Source organism: Parus major, chromosome 1, assembly GCF_001522545.3.
Source record: "Parus major isolate Abel chromosome 1, Parus_major1.1, whole genome shotgun sequence".
In the NCBI taxonomy this organism is placed as follows: domain Eukaryota; kingdom Metazoa; phylum Chordata; class Aves; order Passeriformes; family Paridae; genus Parus; species Parus major.
Genome location: NC_031768.1, coordinates 94,357,229 through 94,376,510, shown reverse-complemented (window position 1 = coordinate 94,376,510; position 19,282 = coordinate 94,357,229). Strand labels below are relative to the sequence as shown.

General features: G+C 40.3%; 2 protein-coding genes across 9 annotated transcripts in view; both read right to left on the bottom strand.

Annotated features, from left to right (window-relative positions):
• Positions 1-17: 17 nt before the first annotated feature.
• Positions 18-10,790, bottom strand: NIT2 (nitrilase family member 2). Its single transcript, XM_015623974.3, has 10 exons — positions 10,688-10,790; positions 8,621-8,739; positions 6,158-6,278; positions 5,949-6,037; positions 4,557-4,650; positions 3,492-3,566; positions 2,992-3,070; positions 2,249-2,347; positions 1,168-1,223; positions 18-765 (listed from the first exon to the last, which is right to left on the bottom strand). Exons 1-10 carry the CDS (start codon positions 10,713-10,715, stop codon positions 677-679), a joined length of 849 nt encoding a protein of 282 aa, XP_015479460.1. The 5' UTR covers positions 10,716-10,790; the 3' UTR covers positions 18-676.
• Positions 8,625-19,282, bottom strand: part of TBC1D23 (TBC1 domain family member 23) — a 37,072-nt gene continuing 26,414 nt past the window's right edge. For 5 of the 8 annotated variants that reach the window (XM_015623929.3, XM_015623919.3, XM_033517686.1 and 2 more), the window contains 3 exons: positions 17,251-17,386; positions 16,557-16,751; positions 13,676-15,373 (listed from right to left, as the gene is read on the bottom strand). In XM_015623929.3, coding sequence (XP_015479415.1) covers positions 15,292-15,373; positions 16,557-16,751; positions 17,251-17,386 — 413 coding nt within the window. In that variant the 3' untranslated portion in view covers positions 13,676-15,291. Of the gene's footprint in view, positions 8,740-13,516; positions 13,616-13,675; positions 15,374-16,556; positions 16,752-17,250; positions 17,387-19,282 lie in introns of those variants that run through there. The other 3 variants (XR_004499340.1, XR_004499339.1, XM_015623954.3) reach the window with 3 other exon arrangements.

The following is a 19,282-nucleotide window of genomic DNA, read 5'->3' as shown; positions in this document are numbered from 1 at the left end:
ACAGTAACCCATGTCACTTCAGCAATGAACAAGATTTGCCATAAGGAGAATTTAATACACAGATCCAGACAAACACATGAACAAAAAACTGTTACAGATTCTATAGGAGCAGCTCTGTCTGGCAGCTTCTTGCAGTGTCTTGTGTAGTGAAGAGCAGAATTTGGCCTGTTTTCCTTGGTGTGTTAAATTTTAAGCTTCCCAAGTTAGAAGTAGGGCATTCAAGGACCTAGGTTAAGTCATGTGCATCTAAAAAGGACAGAGTGAGAAGAATCATGCTTCTAGATTTTCTGACAATTCACTGAAAAATTCAATATTCAAAGCTGACTTGAGACAGAGTTTCAGAGATCAAGAATTCCATTTCTGTGTTCTACAAAACAGCCCTCAGAAGGTAACTAAGACATTATGATGCATAAAAGTCAATGTTAATCACTGCTGTGTTGAACTGATTTCCTCTCCATCTTTATCCTAGCTGCAAAGTACTCTGAAATACTTAAGTATGAGAGGAAATAGAAAAGTTATATTTCAATCATATTAGAATTGCACCAAGTTTTTGTTATGTGATGGTTTCCTAACCGGCACATTTGGCAGTAAATTGTGGAACAACTACTAAGGAAATCCTTCCAAAGATGAAGGCAACAGCCATTGTGACAGCTGAACCTTCCCTCTTCACCCAGCTTCACTTTTTCATCTCTACACCATAGAGATCACAACGCTTCTGGTTTAAAATAGGAATTTGTTGACGTATTTCTGCAAGTTTCTTTAGATCTGCAGGGGAGAAGAAAAGAGTTAAGAGAACAGCAGCCAAAAAAGAAAAGCTCCTGACTTGCTCTGAGGGAAAATAGCAGCTTTGATGGAGAATGGGGTGGTAAAGCACAGCAAATGAGCAGCCAGGGCTATAGAAAGCCTCAGCTTTATCCTAAGGTGGCACCGTCTTCCTAAGGAAGTGAACTAGAAGGATACAGCTGTAGAGTATTGTATATAGAACAGTATAGCCAAGTGCTGCTGGTTCTTGCTTTAACCCAGCAAAGGTGGACAAGGCAGAGGAATACTGCATCATCTGTAGTTGCATATATAAGGCCACAGACTTGAAAAATTCTCTCTCCTTAGTGTCATGACATGTACTCAAGAGAAAAAGTGGGAAAAAAACCAAAACAATTTTTCCCTTACCTATATCTGTGTATACAACTGTTTCCTCAGCCCCAGCTTTGGCTATGACTTCACCCCTGCAAAATTAAGCACATTTGTTCACAGGATTAACACACTGGTCTTGAGGCATCAGTCCAGTTGCTGCTGTTTGTACAGAAAAGGAGTTCCTACCCTTGATGCCTACAGCTGTAATGACAGGGCTGTACTAAAAATAACATCATAATCCATAACTCTGGCATGACAGAAATGGCTTCCAGGCTTTATATATGACATTTTTTATATGTGATATATACATCCTCAACGTGTCTTTCAATGATCAAGAACTGTGATAAAAGCCACTCTGAGAGCCACCACATGTGAGCATGCAACACACCTCCAGCAGAAAGGAACAACCACACTGGCCAAGATGTACACTTTCTCCTTTGAGGATCCTACTGCCTTTTAACAGTATACTTTTACTCTGCATGAACTACTGAACATGATCATGTCTCCCCCAAGTGTTCTGTCACTGCTTTCAGCACATAAAAGCTCAAGACATAGACAAAGATTTTCTTACTGTGCAAACAACTGGAAGCAAACTATCACTAGATTTATCTGAAAGAAAAACAACTGCCTAAAGATTTGGTCACTTTTACCTCCTGTGCACCTGTGTGACTTCTGCTCAATTCACAATCTCTCTTCTCTAGCTGAAGACATTCTTCTTGTTCTTTCTTATGTCAGTGTTGTTCTTTGAGGAAATGAGATAGTTCTGTGTAAGCTGTTTAAGCTGGTTTGCTTCTGCACCATATGCATAGCATATAATGGACTGAACTTCGGGACAAAGTGGCAGGGCCAGCAGTTCAATTAATGCTAAATCCTAGGACTAAGTAGCATCTTTACTACCAAAATGAATATATACTCAGACTAGTTCTAGTTTGCTTCTTGTTTTTTTCAGTTTGGCTGTTTTAAATTATGATCTTGAAAATGAAGGCTCAAGTCTCATGTGCTTTCTACCAAGAGTTTGCACTTTTAACAGTAGATGAAAAAGTAGGACTGAAGTGTGACTGGTAACTAAAGTATTTTTTTGACCGAAAATAGATGGTGTTTATTTTATTGAACTCACCAAGGATTTACTACAGTGCTGTGTCCCCAGGCAACATAGGATGCTTTTTCATCTCTAGCAGGAGATACAGCAGCTACATAGAGTTGATTATCAACAGCTCTGTGTTCACATAAAAATGAAGGAAGGAAAAAGTGATAAGAATTGTTTTTATAATACCATTTAATTAAGCAGAAGAGAAAGAATCCACTCTGAAGGAGAAGCTATATATCCTCTAAATGACTAGCCAAAACTGTGAATGATACAAAGGTCAGGGAAAGAAGAGCCTGGAAAGAGAAATCTCTAGCACCCGGCTCCAGAGTTAGTACAAAGAATATCATGTAATTCGCAGGTTCATTCAGTATGTAGCAAAATTGATTGAAGCTGACCAAATGAATAAATAATACTGCATTCAGGAATCTCTGAGTCTACTTCTACCTGTAATTAGAGCACTTCCCAAATGGCTACTGGCAGTTGTCTCTAGAATTTGTGTGTGAAGGGTGCTCATAGAACCATGGGAAAGGGCTGTTGAAAGGGTGTAACAGGCGCTGGCAGGAGTCAAGACCGAGAATTTCCTGCTTTTCTCCTTGACAGTAAAATCAGTTTGGTGTCCCATGCAAGGCTTGAGGGATGGTACAGCTCCAAAGGTAGAGTGGCCCTGCAGCACCACTTCTGACACACAGGTGTCATTTGGAACACAAGGAAGTTCAGTTCCATGCACCAAAACTCCCCTAGAACAGGGAGATAAGCTCTTACTGCGATCTTACCGTCCCCTTTGTAAGAGTTCCCAATGAGCCGGTCCTGTTGTCATGTTAAAAGCCCCTGGATATATCAGCAGTTGGCAACCTTTGTTAAGAGACAATTAGAACCCAAGCATCATTAAGGGGAAGATGGTTTAGCCTAGAGTGGCCCTTCACACTGAAACCCAGGGTGAGGTTTCTTTCCATACTTCCCAGCCTCTGCCCAAAATGGAACCAAACAGAGCCTGTCCATGTGTAACAGGTTACATCAGCCAAGAGCTGTTGTGGGGTACCCCCAACTCCATCACTCCACCACCATATGTGGACCAGGAAGTGATGGGTACTTGACTCCCTGAGAGAAGTCACTTATCTGAGTAAAAAGTCTTGGCCACAGAATGCATTTTGTGTTACTGGGCAGTGATAAGAATGCCTGATCCCAGGGATCACCCAGCACATAGCACCTAGAACCAGCCTGCCTAGGCCTGGCCTTAGGGCTGCCCATGTTCCCTTAGGTGACCCAGCCTCACCTTTCTGGCCGTAGATTTGAGCCATCTCAGCAAATCTCATATCATAGCAGATGCCCAGGCCCACTTTGCAGTATGCTGTTCTCAAAACACAAGAGACAACAGTCACATCACTAGCATGAGTACACAAAACAATCACAAGACTCCCTGTGGACATCCTGCCAACTGTTATTTTACATGGCTCACAGCAACAGGAGGAGCTATATTTAAATGTGTGTCCAACAAGCACTGGCTATTGGTGGGGGAGAATTCATGCTTTATGATGACAGAAAGACTGAGAGAAGCAGTCTTACCTAGCCTTTAAGAACAGCCATTTCCACAAAGTCATGTTGTATCAGATCTTTGTGTAACATGTTCCTTTCTCATTTAGCTGCATTTTTTTCAGTTAATTTCTTTCCAATAAACGAAAACACTCCCTGCTTTCCATGGAGTAAAAATACAATCATGTACTTTCTTAGAGTGTGCACAAGGCAAGTGACTTGTGCAGGAGAAAGTGACTGTGGCAGACAAGACTCTGTGGGGAGCTCAGTAAACAGACACTGACAGTTTTTGAGCAATATGGGGCGGGGAGGAGTAGACATTTTGCTTTTTTTTATCTGAGGTGGTTGATTTAAGAAGGTTGAAATGGGATTCCTGATTTAGTTAACTGTCTCCATTATTATATCATCCTCATGTGAAGCAATGTACCAGTGTAGGCTGCTACGTACTTTCTTTTCTAGGCTGTGTTTTTTAAGAACCATTTTCAAGCTGTAACTGCTATAAAAAATACAGTCACATCTCTCTAACAAATCAACAGGACCATTCTTTAATTAAGGCAAGTGGAGTGATGTATGTTTCAATCATTTCTACTCCTCTGTCCTTTTGCAACAACACTGCCTTTTTAAAAGTGTCAGGAGTGACCCAAACACTTGAAGCAAACTTAAACTATATTTGCCATGGTTATCAAATGCCCAATCTGATAGTCTAAAAACCCACTGCTGGGAAGGAGGAGGGGGAAGAGAACTCCAGAGTGATTGTAGTGTTACTGTAGTAGAGCTCCATAAAAGAGAGGGCTTGTCTTGTACTCACGCGTGTCAAACATGGAGAAACTATTCCCTGGACTCAGTGTTTCAGACTCTTTGAACTGTATCTTCCCAGGAACATTAATGTCAAACAAATGAACCTGCAATTATACTATGATTAATAACAATTACTAACAATTTCTCTACTTGGTGTTTGAGTCTCTTTAGGCATGTGTTTTCTACTGTTATCTAGACTACTCTTCTGTCAGGATCCAAAGTAAACATTGCTTAACATTATTAGCTCCCCCAAAGATGATTTAAAGTATTTTCTTCTTTACAGAAATACACATGTCTAAAGTTGCAAATGCATGCAAAACAGACAGATATCTTGACTTAATGAATTGTGTCTAACATTTGAGTCCCACTCCTGTAAAGCTTCTCAAGAAAACACCTTCACCGAGCCAAAAAGTTCCCATGACTTCAGCTACGCAGATGCCCCTGAGGGGCTGCTGCAGCCTCTAATCCTCCCTTGCAATGGAGAGTTCCTGACTGTTCCTAACAACAGAGCTGGTTTTAGTTTATCATTTGTTCATACTTTGCACAAGCCTGCACCCATTCTACGAGCAACTCCTGGGCTTGCACACTGCTGTGCTGTGACAGGTGGAAGGCAACACAGAACTGCACAAGGTGATCTACTAAGTGATGCTAATGAAGAATCACCAAACAGAATAAATGAATACCTGCACTACTGAGGGATTTTGCACCACCTTATTTGTTCCATGTAACCCTGCATTACCTTTTCTGGCTTATCCTTGAAAAAATAAACTGTTGTTCACTCATGGAGTGATCCCTGCGTGCACTCTCCCATGAACAAGAACTGGGATAAGAATGAATACAACAGTCCCATGAAGAGAAACTGACTCTGAAGTTACAAATGGGAGACAGTGTTGAGGTGGAAGATGACAACAAGCAAACATCTACCACAAATAGCAATGATAGCTTAACTTGGACTCCACATGTCTGCACTAACCACATGTATAGCACAGACTTTACAAAGTATGTAAAGAACAGTATTTATTATAACAGAGAAACTAAATCCATCAGGAAGCTGAGGAAAAATCCTGATCCCACTAAAGTGGCACTGTGTTTTAGACTTAGGCCAGGGTACAGAGATATCTGAGTTGGATCAGGTTTCATTCTTTATCATGGCTTTCCCAGCATATGGGGAAAGCCAATTACACCTTCCACTATTTTGTCATCCTTATCCAGAACAAATTTATGACCACCTTTTGAAGTGGCATTTACATGCCCCAAATAAAAGTTACATGAAATTTCATGGGTGATGGTACATAACTTTTATTATAAGATTCTACTAATTTATATCATCGTTAAGTACAGATGAAATAGTTTGTGCAACACTGCTCAGAAAACTTTTCATAACAGTATTCTGCTGTCTTACCTTCCTATGCTTTGCCAGCAGAGCACCATCAGGCCCAAAGACAGTACATGTATTATAGAGCTTTCCACCATCTTCTTCTGGAATGGATCCTTTGTAAAGGCAAGAACAGAGGTTTCCCCCACTGTATTATTGATGTAATTTTGATCCAATGGCAGTAATAGACATTTCCCATTTTTCCCCCAGTGAGATGGTCACTAAGAGTAAACTACCTCCAATGAGATATATACTGCACTCCTTTGCAACTTCTGACAGCTTTTGTGTTGATTCCCCAGGGATCTTCTCTGCATACTCCTTAAAGTATTGAGTTCCATATGGAGAATTAAAGCATTCCTAGAATTAGATGGGAAAAAATAAAAAGCTAAAATCCAGTAACACCATTACAATGAGACATTCCTAACCTTTCAAATTCCTCTCTAATCATGTTCTTAAACAACCTTTGGTTACAGGAGTTTAGTTTATAGCAGCTCAATAAACGAACCAGAAAATGCCAGGAAGGCCAGAAAGACTTGAACAATTGTTGAAAATACAACAGGTGTGTTTGTGGAGTGCATGCCAAACAGGACATGAGCTAAGACTATCATGCAAGCTGTAAAGCTAGCACTTCACTGCTGCTCTGGGCTTAGCAAGAACACAAGGGATGCTCACATCAGAATGAGGAGCCAAGTTCCACACAGGTCATTTGACAAGTTAAAAGTTCAAAAGATCCTCTCAAAACTGTGAAATGCTCATCCTCAGCCAATAATTTCTTAATTTTTAAAAGGACATTTGCAAAAGCATGCATTTCTCAAAATTACTTACTGTTTTGCTAAACCAATCCTTTAAACACTATTTCCTGACAACCTGAACAGTGTCCCCTAGTTAAAGATTTGCCATCTCTCAGAACCAGGCATGTTATCTCTACACTGTCAGATTCACAGGGTAGTTTAGATACCTAAAATAGGCAGGCTAGTGGTATTTGAGATGCCCAAGATAAGAGGAACTTCCACTCCACATTACACTTGACAGTTCTGAGAGGATGTGAGACACCCCACACAACACTTTTTTGTCCCCTGAAGGAATACAGCTGGAGGCCACAGATAGGCTATCAAACTGTGGCAGCAACTTCTCTTCTGTGAGAAAGTGACTCCCAGCCCAGACACCTCCACTGTTCCCTTTGCTCATCAGGAGTGACAAACACACCCCCACCCCGGAAAAAGGAAAAGGGAGAAAAAAAAAAATCAAGCTGTGATTAGCACAATAAACATTTCTGTTTTATCTGCTCAAGCAAACTTCTTAACAACTGAGGTAGGTTCTACTGAACTGGAATAAATGAACCCAAGATGGAAAGGGTTTTTTCCCCTATACAGGTACTAGGCCAGCAGGTAGCAGCTAATCCACAGCACAATCTGTAGATGGAAGAAGCAGGAAGGGAAGTCTCTGCAGGCCGTCAAAATGAGCTTCCCTGGTTTCTGAAAACTGGGCTGAAATTCAAAGAAATGAAAGCAAAGCCAGCTGCCTCCATCTTCATATATTCAGTGTGAGTTACTTTTCTTTGTATAAAGTTACAAAAAAACACCAACAAACCCCTGAAGAAACAACAGAGGGAAGACAGTATTTCATGCCCATGCCCAAATGTCAACACAAAACGTATCTCCCAAAAGTCTGGGAGATGCCTTGCCCATGTTTGACAACTCCTGTTCTAAAAGCATAAATCATTGTTGGCAAAGTGAGTATCTCAGCTAAATAAGTCTGGAAAATTCAATGTTTGTACACATGATGAAACCAGTAAATAATAGGTAATCTCTACACAGGAGGCCCGGGCAGATCACTGAACAGTCACGTTTGCAACACAAGAACCATGTCAGCACAGAGGAGCTGGGAAGGTTGCTCAATGCTTCCCTCATGACATCAGGAGAGAAAACATTCTGTGTGTAAAACTGAGACCCAAAGTTCACACAGAGATGAACTTTGCACTCCTGTGTCAGATGCTGCAGGGTACAGGAGTAACACAACCCCATGAAGAGAGGAGAAAAGCTCAAAGCTGCACTGGGAAGACCACCCTGTTGTCAGCACACAATAGGTTGTTTCACACCTATTGTGAAAATTCAGCAAAGTGACTGAATTATGGCTGAAGTTCAAAAAGTTAGTCAGAAGTGGTTGACCATTTTAAGTGGCTATTTATGTTTCCACACATAAAAGTCACAAGAGAAATGTGTCAATCATTCAACCACAAATGACCTGCTGGAAATATGTTTTAAGTCTATTTTGCTTCTCATGTATCTAGAATGCCTACAGCAAAGAATTTCTGTGTACTGTCTTTCACCTTCATGTCAACATTCTTTAGATGAAAACTGCCTTTTTCTACACTTCTTCAGCAAAGATTCAAACTGCAGTGTCACTCACCTGAATTCAGAATACATCAATGATGGCATTGCCTAGGATTTATGTTAGCAAAAAACTTAACCAGAATCCTACACTACAAAAAAGATCAACCTGTTTTTTGTTTCCCTTTTCATTCCCCACCTCTAAGTGCGCTCCAGATACAATCCCTGGGATTTTTAATTTTGAGTGCTATTTTGAAGCTTCATTCAGCATCTAAGCTATCCAGGGAGGAAGAGGAATATATAGTCATTAATAACACTAGAAAGAGGTTTTGAAGCACAAGGGCTAAGTGTGCCATGATCTTTACTCACAGGTAGAGCCACAAGTTTTGCTCCTTTAGCTGATGCTTCTCTCACCAGTCCACAGGCTCGTTGGAGATTATCTGATTTAACAGCAGATACATGAAGCTGGATAAGAGCAAGGCGGAAGGCTGATGGCAGAAAAGAAAAAAAATTATTCATCAGAATTCCTCCAGGAAACTCTTCCAAATTTGAATTCAGTAATAAGCATTGAAGGAAACAAATGAGTTAATATATAAACATGTGCACAAACCACTACCAACTCAGGCTGCAGCCTATCTCTCACTCTGGAAACAGTCTCTTTTAATGCAGGGAGAGCACTGAACCCGAGGATTGCCAGTGGGAGCCATGCATGGCCACCACCCTGCAAAGATCACAGAGCTCACGTGCCAGCAACACCCAGTCCATGTTCTAGGGGAAGGAGCCATGTTACAGAAAGGGAGAGCACAGGTCCCCCCAGCCCTTCCTTCCCAAGCTGCTGTGCACTGTGAGAACCCATCTTGTTATTACACACGTCTCCTAAAATGTCACTAGCGCACCAAAGGACTGGATAATCCCAAAAGCACCAAATAAAGGAATTGTTAGCTTTTATCCCTCAATTCGCACCCAGTCTGGGAAATGGCTATAAAAACCAAGAAAGGTTAACATCTTTCCTATTCATTTCTTAGCAAACTAGTTTCTGGACAAGTTGCAAGTTTTATCAACAGCTTTTACTTCCATTAAGCAGGATATACATTTGCAGGCTCTCCAAGTAACCAAGTTTTGTGCACACCCCTTGAACTTCTTCCATTAATCTCTGGGTACCCCAGGCTGTAGGAAAACACACCTTGATCAGGTAGAACTATTTCCTTTAAAACAAACACAAACCAAACAACCAATAGATCCTCTCTGGCTTTATAAAACTATCCCAGTTTCATAGTACCTCTCCTGTCTGAAAAATTCCCCCATCATACAGTCAAATATCACAATAAGAAAAAGACAAAGCTGGAAGCAACATAGTTCCAGTGGTCAGGAAACTGATTCAAGTGAAGATGAGATTGGTCAGGAGCAGTTGAGATACATCTTTTTTCCTATTTAATTCTCACTTCAGTAGCTACGCAGCTAATTTCTAGAGGTTAAGCAAGTGATTAACTGCTCCCTTCGATACTCTTCATGTGAGAAACTTTTACTGTTGGCTCCATTGAGCAAACAAAGCTTATCTGGTACTCTGAATAGATGTAACCATAGGTTCCAGACCCACCGAGATAATCATACTAGGGATCTGTCAAAAACTTCTCAGTATTTGTGGAATGTGTTTTAATTCATACAAGTTGGCCACTCAAAGATTTACATTTCAGCTTAAAAGAAAAAAAAAAAACCAAGAAGAAAAAAAAGGCACTAGGAAAAAAAAAAAAAACTGTAATGTTTAAAACCCCAGGAAATGTAATTAGGGTAATTAATATTATTTTCCTATAAAATATAATATTATTTCCTCTAAATATAATATTATACGCCTCAGGTTTGGAGTTTGATATGGTGCAAAACTGAAGCTCAGCCACAACAGAACACACGTACTTGTGCCACAGTTTCGTTTACAAACATTGAGATGTGGAAGTAACAGAAATACAGAGAAATGTACAGCAGTACTGTAGAGAGAGACCTCGCTCCCAGCCTTGACCAGCTGCCTCAAAAACTTCTTTAAAAGCAATTGTCAGGATAAGCCTAAAGCAACGTAGGCCACAACCGGGTAAAAGCGCATCAGAGTAAAATAATGGTTCACATTTGCACCACTACATTACAAAACACGCTTGCTTTTGTTTTATAACAGCTGAAGCGAAGCACGCCCGGTTTGTTCGCGTTTCTTGAGGAGCTGGCCCCTGCAGGGCGAGCGCTGCCTCCCGCTCTGTGCCCAGCGCAGCGCCAGGGCAGCTCCCTTTTCCCTGCCCGGCTCCACAGGCTGTGCCAGCGGCCAGGCCCGAGGCCTTTCCCGATCCTACCGGGGAGGCGCGGGGCACCCGGGACAGCGCCCCGCGGAGCCTTTCCCGGCCGGGCGGGCGCCGGGACCGCGGGAGGAGAGGGACGGGAAAGGCTCCCACTCACACGCCATGGCTCCGCCAGCCGCCCGCATTCCCGGCACCGCCCGGGCGGGCGCGGCCCGCGGGGACTGCCGGGAGTTGCAGTCCCAGCCCGGCCCGGGCTTTGCTCGGAACCGCCCTCAGGCCGCCTTCGACCGGCCCCGCCTGGTGCCGGGAGCCGCGTTGGGAGCGGCAAAGCGCCGGGATGAGGCACCCCCGCCCTGCCCGGCCTGTGAGGGCGGCAGAGAGCGGGCAGCGCTCCCCGTTCAGCGCCGGCAGCAACGGCGGAGCCCTCAAAGCTCCGGCTGTGCCGGGAGCCTCTTTGCCCTGCCTTGCGCAACAACCCCTGGCAGCCTTAAGCTAAAGGCTCATCCCAAGGGACCTGTACCAGTTTACAGGGAACCCGTTCACCTGGGACGTCCCTGTCTTTCTGTACAAGAACGGCATCTCCCAAGGTACAAACACCTTCACAGTGCTCCAGATGCGGAGCAGTGTCCAGTTCTGGGCTCCTCAGTACTGGAAAGACAGGGAGATACTAGAGAGGGTGCAGTGGAGGAAACAAAGATGATTTGGGGTCTGTAACATCTCTCTTATGAGCAGAGACTGTGGGAGCTGGGCCTGTTTAGTCTGGAGAAGGGAAGGCTGAGAGGGGATCTCACAAGTGCATATAAACATCTCAAAGGCGTTTGTCGAGAGGGTGGTGCCAGACTCATTTCAGCCGTGCCCAGTGACAGGACAGGAGCAGTGGCCATAAACTAAAACACACAAAGTTTCACCTCAACATGAGGAGGAACTTCCTTACACTGAGGGTGGCAGAGCACTGAACAGGCTGCACAGTGAAGTCTCCCTTTCCCGAGACATTCCAAACCCACCTGGACAAGTTCCTGTGTCACCTGCTCTAGGTGACCCTGCACTTGGACTAGATGAGCTTCAGAGGTCCCGACCAAGACTGCCAATTCTGTGAAACCTACACACTAAGTACCATGCTGCTCTTCCTTGGCTTTAAACCCCAAGTGCTCCACTTTAATCAGCACAAAACATTGCTGTCTCATATCTTTTCCAGCCTTGGGTGTTTTAGAAGCATGCTTGTAGAATTGTAGATTTATGTTGTGTAGCAATATTTCTCACACAAGATTATGTCTGTAAGCTGAAAGCACACAACGACAGAATGGGTAAAGATAACATGGGTAACCCAGGGTGATCAATCTCTTACACACCTTCCCTTTCAGGAAACATGGAGAGAGATAAAGGATGGAAGTGCATAACCACTACTGTGTCCAACAATTACAGACCTTCCTTCAACCAGAGAACTGCTCAACCTGCCCCTTGGAGCAGAAAAGAGAACCACTCATCCCAATCTGACCAAGCTAAAGGATGGCAGAACAGACAGTGCAGCAGCCCTTAGCAGGCCTCTCTCCCTCCTTTTTTATACATGCCCATGGTGGTAAAAAGAACATGTATGATTCTTTTGTAATTTTTTTTCTCCAACTATCACACTTTGCAGGGCTCCAGGTGCAAAGAACAGCTGTCTCCCAACTTCTTCCCAAATAAGAAAAAGAATAAAAAATTAGGTAGCGTCATCCTTTCAAGGTGCAAAGCACAGGCCTAAAATCCGGTTTCCCATGGCTCAGAGATAAAATGTATTCTTTTCAAGCTTCCAAACAACAGTATCTGACTGCACTAGGTATGCCCAGTAGAACAAGTTACATAGTACCACCCTTTTCCTTCCCTAAAAGGAAACTTTTCACACATTCAGTAGACGACGCCTATGTTGAAAAAGCTTACTTGGCAGTACCTGAAGTTTTGAAACTACAGCTGACATGTAGTTGGAAGGAAAAGATACAATCACCGGTGAGACCCATGTATTAGGGCTAACAGGCAATTTTAAAAATTGCAACTCTGCAATCAACAGTATGTAAAATTCTTTACAAATTCTCATACAAATCATAATCTAAGAGTTAGTGAGACAAGTGAAGAGCCATCAGTGAGCACAGAAGCACAAACTCTCACTATGACACAAAGGTAAGAGCTTTCACTTGGCAGGGAAGTTTTACTCCAAGACTTTCTTTCCTACACCAGACCTCATTTCTATCACTCCTGCATCATAACAACTGTCACCTTATATTCAACAATATAGACAGTGGTGCATGCAGAATAAAACAAGACCCAACACATCTCTAGCAAATAATTAAAAAAAAAAAAATCGTCAAAGCTAAAAGGGACAGGAAGTAGCATACCAACATTTTGTGGTTTTCTTTTCAAAAAATGTTGCTACAGTACTGTAATTAAAATTTCTGCTTAATAATATAAGTTTTATAACAAAAATAATAACTACAGGTATGTACACTATAAGGCAAAAGTGGCCCTTAAACTGTGGGTAGAGATACACCAGCACCATTGAAATTATTCATAGTTTGGGCTGAGCTTTTTAAGCTAAGAGGTCTGTTGATAACTTGTACATTTCCCTAAAATTTACAAATAATTAGCCTCAAAACAGCTTGGATTGTATGTTTCTACAGAGAAGGACTTAAGAACTGACTTCCTCTTGCTTTACTTGCTGCTTCTGTATTTGCAGTCCTCAGAGTGAAGCATACACATTAGCCATGTTCCACATTTAATACTCAAATACACCCGTTTAACAACTGAGTATCATTTTCACTTCTCCCCCTCCTGAGGAGGAATACCTTGTATCAGTCTGTAAACATTTTCATAATAAAAATAGGATGCTGAGAAGTCTGGAATTTATGCAGAAACCTTTTTTATATCTTGATTATTTTTTAATTCACTTCGATCTTTCTGTGAATGCTCCCCCAAAAGTCCTTAATGAAATTAACTTAAATTCGGAAATACTTACACTAAGAAGTCATGGCAGTAGCTCCCTATGATCCATAATCAGCTTCCTCCACTCCAAAGATCAAATTCACTTCCATTTACAAAACACCTTTAGGAAAAACTTTTAATTGATTCAGAGAATTTACACAGTATGCAACTAAATGTCTTCTGACAGAACAAGTTATGTTCAAATTGTACTGGTTTATTTACAACTGTAGTTTATAAACAGTAGCACAAACATCTTTACATGAAAAAATCTTGTTGCTGAAGTAGGCACAGAGTCAAAGACTCTTGAGGATATTTTCAGAAGGGATTAGGAAGAGGAAAATGTAATACAACAGCTGCTGGGCAAAACTATAAATACATGAGCATTGGCCCAGGTGCAATTTCATGCAAATATTCTCAACAGTTCAAGTTCTATTGGTGTTTACTCAGATACTAAGAAGAAAAAAAAAATTAGTTCAAGAATTAAGGTGCCCTAGCTTGATTCCTAGTAAAATAACTTAGAATAAATGTTTTTTATAAAGGTCAGTTTAACTTATTTTACCTTCTGATGAAGTACCAAATCATAGGCTTTGATTCAAGTACTCAGATCTTATGCAGCAAAACTAATCCCCATTATCTTTATAGTTTTTGGTGATTTACCATCAGTCTACAAAGATGCTCTACCATGTCTGTAAGAACATTCCTGTACTGAGCTTTGAACAAGAGAACAATTCTTGAACAAATGGAAAGCTTATGATGAACAATCATATAAGTTGCCATCTCCCACAAATTTACTAATTTAGAAGTTGTTACAAATGCTTGAATCAATGAAGGCAGCCAGCACTGGAATTTCTTCCCTGGTTTTGTGTGCATTCATCTTCTTGCTGAACTCACCTTTGGTCAGTTTGTACTCACTTTTGTGCTGAAGGGTTTTAAACATCTAAATTTCTTAGATATTTTGTTTCTGAGGAGCAAGGCAACTTGTTTTTAACTGTCATATTCTGTCATGACACATGCATTTCAGTGCACACACTCATTCTTACACGGGAAATAGCCTCAACCTATGAAATGTAAAATTTTGCATAATTTAAAAAAAATCACGCTGCTGTAGTAAAAACTACAGGTAATTTCAGTGTTTAAAAATAATCCTTACCACCAATTCCAGTTATTTAGCCTAGTAGCTGGTAAGACATTTAAAAAACCCTTAATTTCACGAATTGTTTGTATTTTTTCCATTTATCTGCAGACCAAACTGGACTTAACCATTTTTAATGTGAAAATGGTGTTTTTAAGATTTCTATCTGCTCTGCTCAAAAAGCTAAATTTTTAATTAATCTTTGATACTACCAGCTAGGCAAAATCAAATTTCTAGACTGTAGGCAATGGAGACATCTTATTTGCAAGGGATAACAATTTAAAAACCATTGTGTTTTCAACTGCTCCTCTGTATCTCAGTCCCCCCATTGCTTTAACACACACTTAACATGAACCCAGCTGCATCTGCTCTTGCAAAGATGCAGATCACTCCCAGTAAGGCTGCATTAAAATGAAACAAACTGACCTTTATAATAAACACTTCTCCAAAACAAAACAAATAACAAAATAAAAAAATAAAAATAGCCCAAACAAAAATCCTGTTCAGAAATGGATAATAATTTACCCTATCTCAAGCCTGCTACTCAGGCACTCCCACCAGCAAACAGAAAAATTCTCTTAAGTTAGTATTCAGTTGGGAAACAGTCAGCTTGTGTCCACATACAGTATCTTGGTTGCTTCTTCTTTATAAACTGGTCTCTACAAAGTCTTTAGTTATTAACTCTCCAAGGCATCCAATACTTTCATGATCTGTTGTTTAATGGCTTTGGTAGCATCACCTGCATTTGGAATCAAATACCTTAAAAAAAATTAGAAAAAGCCATCATTAATTCACCATAAAATTTTTGAGTATAAATTCCATAATTCTTTTCATTCTTCCTCTGTCTAGAAGGAAGGGAAGAGGGGAATGTATTAAAATGAAAAAAATACTAAGAAAATAACATTTAATTCCTGATTATACTAGGAAACTTTCTCTTTGTGAAATTAGAACTGTTGAGTACTTCACAGGCCATCTTGGAAAGAAAAGTTGACAACAGGATAGGTCAGGCCATTCAATATCTCTACATAGACATCACTGTCTGACTGAAGCATAGTGGTCCCTGCTTGGTTTTTGTTTTGTGGTATTTTGGTTTTTGTTTTTCTAATTCCTATAGATAGCTCTAGATCAATCTGCTCCAGTCTACAAGGCAGTGATGAGTTCAACAAGCAGTACAGTTCTCAGCAAAATTTTAATTTATCTTTCTTGACCTACTACAAACCTAAGGAGCCAACAGGCATAGAACGTCTCTAGTCAGGTTCCAACTCATCTCTCCTCTCTTGTGAAAACAGAGCATCCACTGCACAGCACACAGTTCTCTCCAAGGAAGAGGATGAGAAAACATCCAGCTGGTATCAGCAACCTTGTTAAAAGAGTGCCAAGAAACAGCAAGCTACACCAGTGGAAAAAAGCCTGATACATCGCTCCATCTGACCCCTTTCCCCTCTTAGGCATGCAAATACTGAGCATGGCTACATGTAACTTCCAGGAATCAGATTTCAGGGAATTAGAGTTTTGAGTTTAGGCTTCTGGACTCCTTGCACACTGCACAGACAATATGAGTCAGATGTAAAAAATAAAATAAATAAATAAATTCCACAGTAAAATGACCATACTTATAAATTCCATTTTTCACAAATCCGTATTTTTGCTGCAGAGAACTGTTCACTTCATTTTTGCTTAAGACCTATTACAAAAGGAAAACATTTGCACACATCCCATCCCTAACAACTGCAATGTCCTCACTTCTGCATCTCAAACACTCACCATTTTGGTGACAAATCTTTTTTTCCTAGTTCATATCTGAATTATGCATTCCTAAATAAAAACTATTACTTTTGAACTCAATTCTGTGAATTACATAATTCAAGCATACCCTTGACTTCCAGTGTCCAGCATCCTGGATATCATTACCACTTACACCTCTGCTACTGAGATGGCTTACCTTTCAACTGCCAGAATTTCTATGCCTGAAGTATTGCTATTTCCATACTTAAAGGTGATCAGTTCTGGATGTTTCTTCTTGGATGTGATTTTGACTACAGAGTTGAGTGCCTGTCGAGACTGTATGTAAGCCAGTCCCTTTCTTGATGGAATCTCCCTCAAACAGTACATATGAGTTGCTGTGACTAGGAGATGACTGGAAGAGAAGAAAAATACATATTAGTTTTCTTAATGAATTAAATATAAATTGTTTAGAAATGTTTATGAATAAACTACATGGACATTAATACAGCTACCAAACCTAAGAAATAGTTTTAATACTGTCATCTAATTAAGAAAGCTCTACAAAATACTTCTGATTTTCCTTGAGTGCTGTAGCATGGCCATTTCTGAAAACAAGCATGGCATCCTCCCCAACACTACTGGTGCACAGAGCATGGCAAGTACCTCCAAGACCCTCTCTCCCCTTTCAATTTTTCTTACTATCTTGTTCTTCAAGCAAAACTTTACACCAGGTTTTATACATAATTATCATTCTATAACACTGCAAATACAAGAATGCAAATACATTAACACTATATTCACACTTCCATTTCCTAGTTTAATATAATGGATAAATTAAGTGACCAATACTTTTTTTTTAGAATGTGTATCAAGATGGATGTTTTCATTGAACTTAGGATTCATTTCAGTACCTGGGAAACATGTGTCCATTTTCTTTTACTTCATTACATGGAAAGTTATACTTCACATCAGGTTTATTTATCCACGTTTGGATGTTGACAACCTCTTTTCGATCATCATCTGACATTGAGGAGCTATCAATTTCATCTGTTTTGAATGGAGAGGGTAAAAACGTTAACAAAAAAAAACAAAACAAGCATTTTCACACCCATCAGCCAATTTTTCAATATGCTTAAAGCCACTGTAGCTACACTGGTTCAAAGCAGGGGTACCTAACCATACAGAATCACTGAGAGGGAAGAAAGAAAAAGGCATATCTGATATTTCTCTCTTAATTTTCTCTGAACAAAACGTATCTTGAGCTCAGGAGGTATCTTAGGTTGTTCTAATTTGTCTCTTCAGTAAAGTTTCATGTTTTTTTTTCACATGGACTTGTCCAGACTTTCCTCGAAGCCATAAAAACCCTTTGCATTTAAACCACCAATATCTTGTGGCAAGGAGTACCAAAACCAAGCCAACTTCAGTCCAGGAGAGTCTCTTCTTGTGGCTTCTAGCTTCTTTTACAAGAAGAAATGAACACCTGTTGATCCCTTTCAAGGCCAGGCATTATTTTTGTGGACCACTTTCTCTCCCTTGAAATGCTTCTTTCACATAACACAACTTCTAACATTCAGCTGTGCCTTTTCTGAAAGTAATATCACATCTTTCTTTCCTCACCATTCTTACTCCTCTATGACCCTCCTCTTGTTCAAACATTGCTTCTGACATCAAGGGCAGAAGACACACAATATTTAATGTGTGGGTGAATCATAGATTTCTGAGGATTTGATTTCCTTTTCTGACTGCTAATGACTGCTTACTTATTGTAAACCCACTGCTGCTGGACACAGCCAAATCATTCTACCACAACTGGATCTGAAATTAAAAGTGGGTGGGGTTTTTTACATGTCTTTCTTGCATTAAATTCATACTGAATTTCATTTTTATTACCCAGTCATTCAGATTAGCAAAAGACTCAGTCTGCCCTTACTATCTCAAATAACCTAGGATCATTAGCAAAAATTGCCATCTTTGGCTTCACATCCTTTTTAAAGGATATTTAAGAACATATTCCAACCCTAAATTTTCAGCACAGATCTCTGTGAAACAGCCAAAACTCCTGCACTTGTTATTACTTAGTTGCAAAATACTGCTTTTATGTCTAAAGGTGGTGATTATGTTTACAGAGTAATTTTGGTGCTACATTAAAATAATTTAAGCAATCTAGTTATCTAACACAACCAACTATATTAACTCCATACAAATTACTCTCAGAAATAACTCAGGACAGCTCTTTAAAGAGCCTTTTTCAAAGTCACTTTCCTACCCTTTGTTAACTATTTACTTCAATGCAATTCAGAATTTGAAACACACTTTGGAAAACGCTTTCACTGAAAAATAGAAAATGGAGTTGAAACAAATGGAACAATAATCCACCCTCATGACACAGAATGACAGAATGGCTGAGGACAGAAGGGATCTCTGGAGGTCACCTGGTCCAACTCCCCTGCTCAAGCAGATCCACCTAGAGCAGGCTGCAATAATTACAGCTGACTGCAATTACTTACTACTGAAAAACCCCAAAGACTAAAGCTTCACAAAACAAATTATACAGAAACAGGCTCACTTTTTGCATTCTTCTGTATCAAGATTATATGTATTTCACTTCACTTTGCTCACTCAAATTACTCTGATTCTACTTACTTACCAAGTGTAATAGTGTTTTGAAAAGCAAATAATTAATAGAACTTAGCAAACAACCATTACTGAAAATGTGTTCTAGACAATCTGTCTTGGGGGAGCTTGTTTTCTGAATCTACACAGACTTTGCCAAACACTATTATGGATGCTCACAGAACTGTGCAAAATTAATCACACGGCATTTGGAGAAAAATCTTGTTAGCATTAAAGCTTCTGCCTGATAATTTCACTTTGCTCCTTCAAAATTTTTATTGCAGATAATGAACAACTGTTTGTCATCCATGCTATTTAAACCTCTGACTC

What these genes read in the sequence shown, in the direction of transcription:
- NIT2 (XM_015623974.3), bottom strand. Translation starts at nt 10,715, where the DNA reads ATGCGGGCGGCTGGCGGAGCCATGGCGT. An exon ending in TCAAATCTACGGCCAGAAAG is followed by an intron (nt 3,071 to 3,491) that starts GTGAGGCTGGGT and finishes CTCTTAACAAAG; the next exon opens with GTTGCCAACTGCTGATATAT. An exon ending in AGCACTGTAGTAAATCCTTG is followed by an intron (nt 1,224 to 2,248) that starts GTGAGTTCAATA and finishes TTAATTTTGCAG; the next exon opens with GGGTGAAGTCATAGCCAAAG.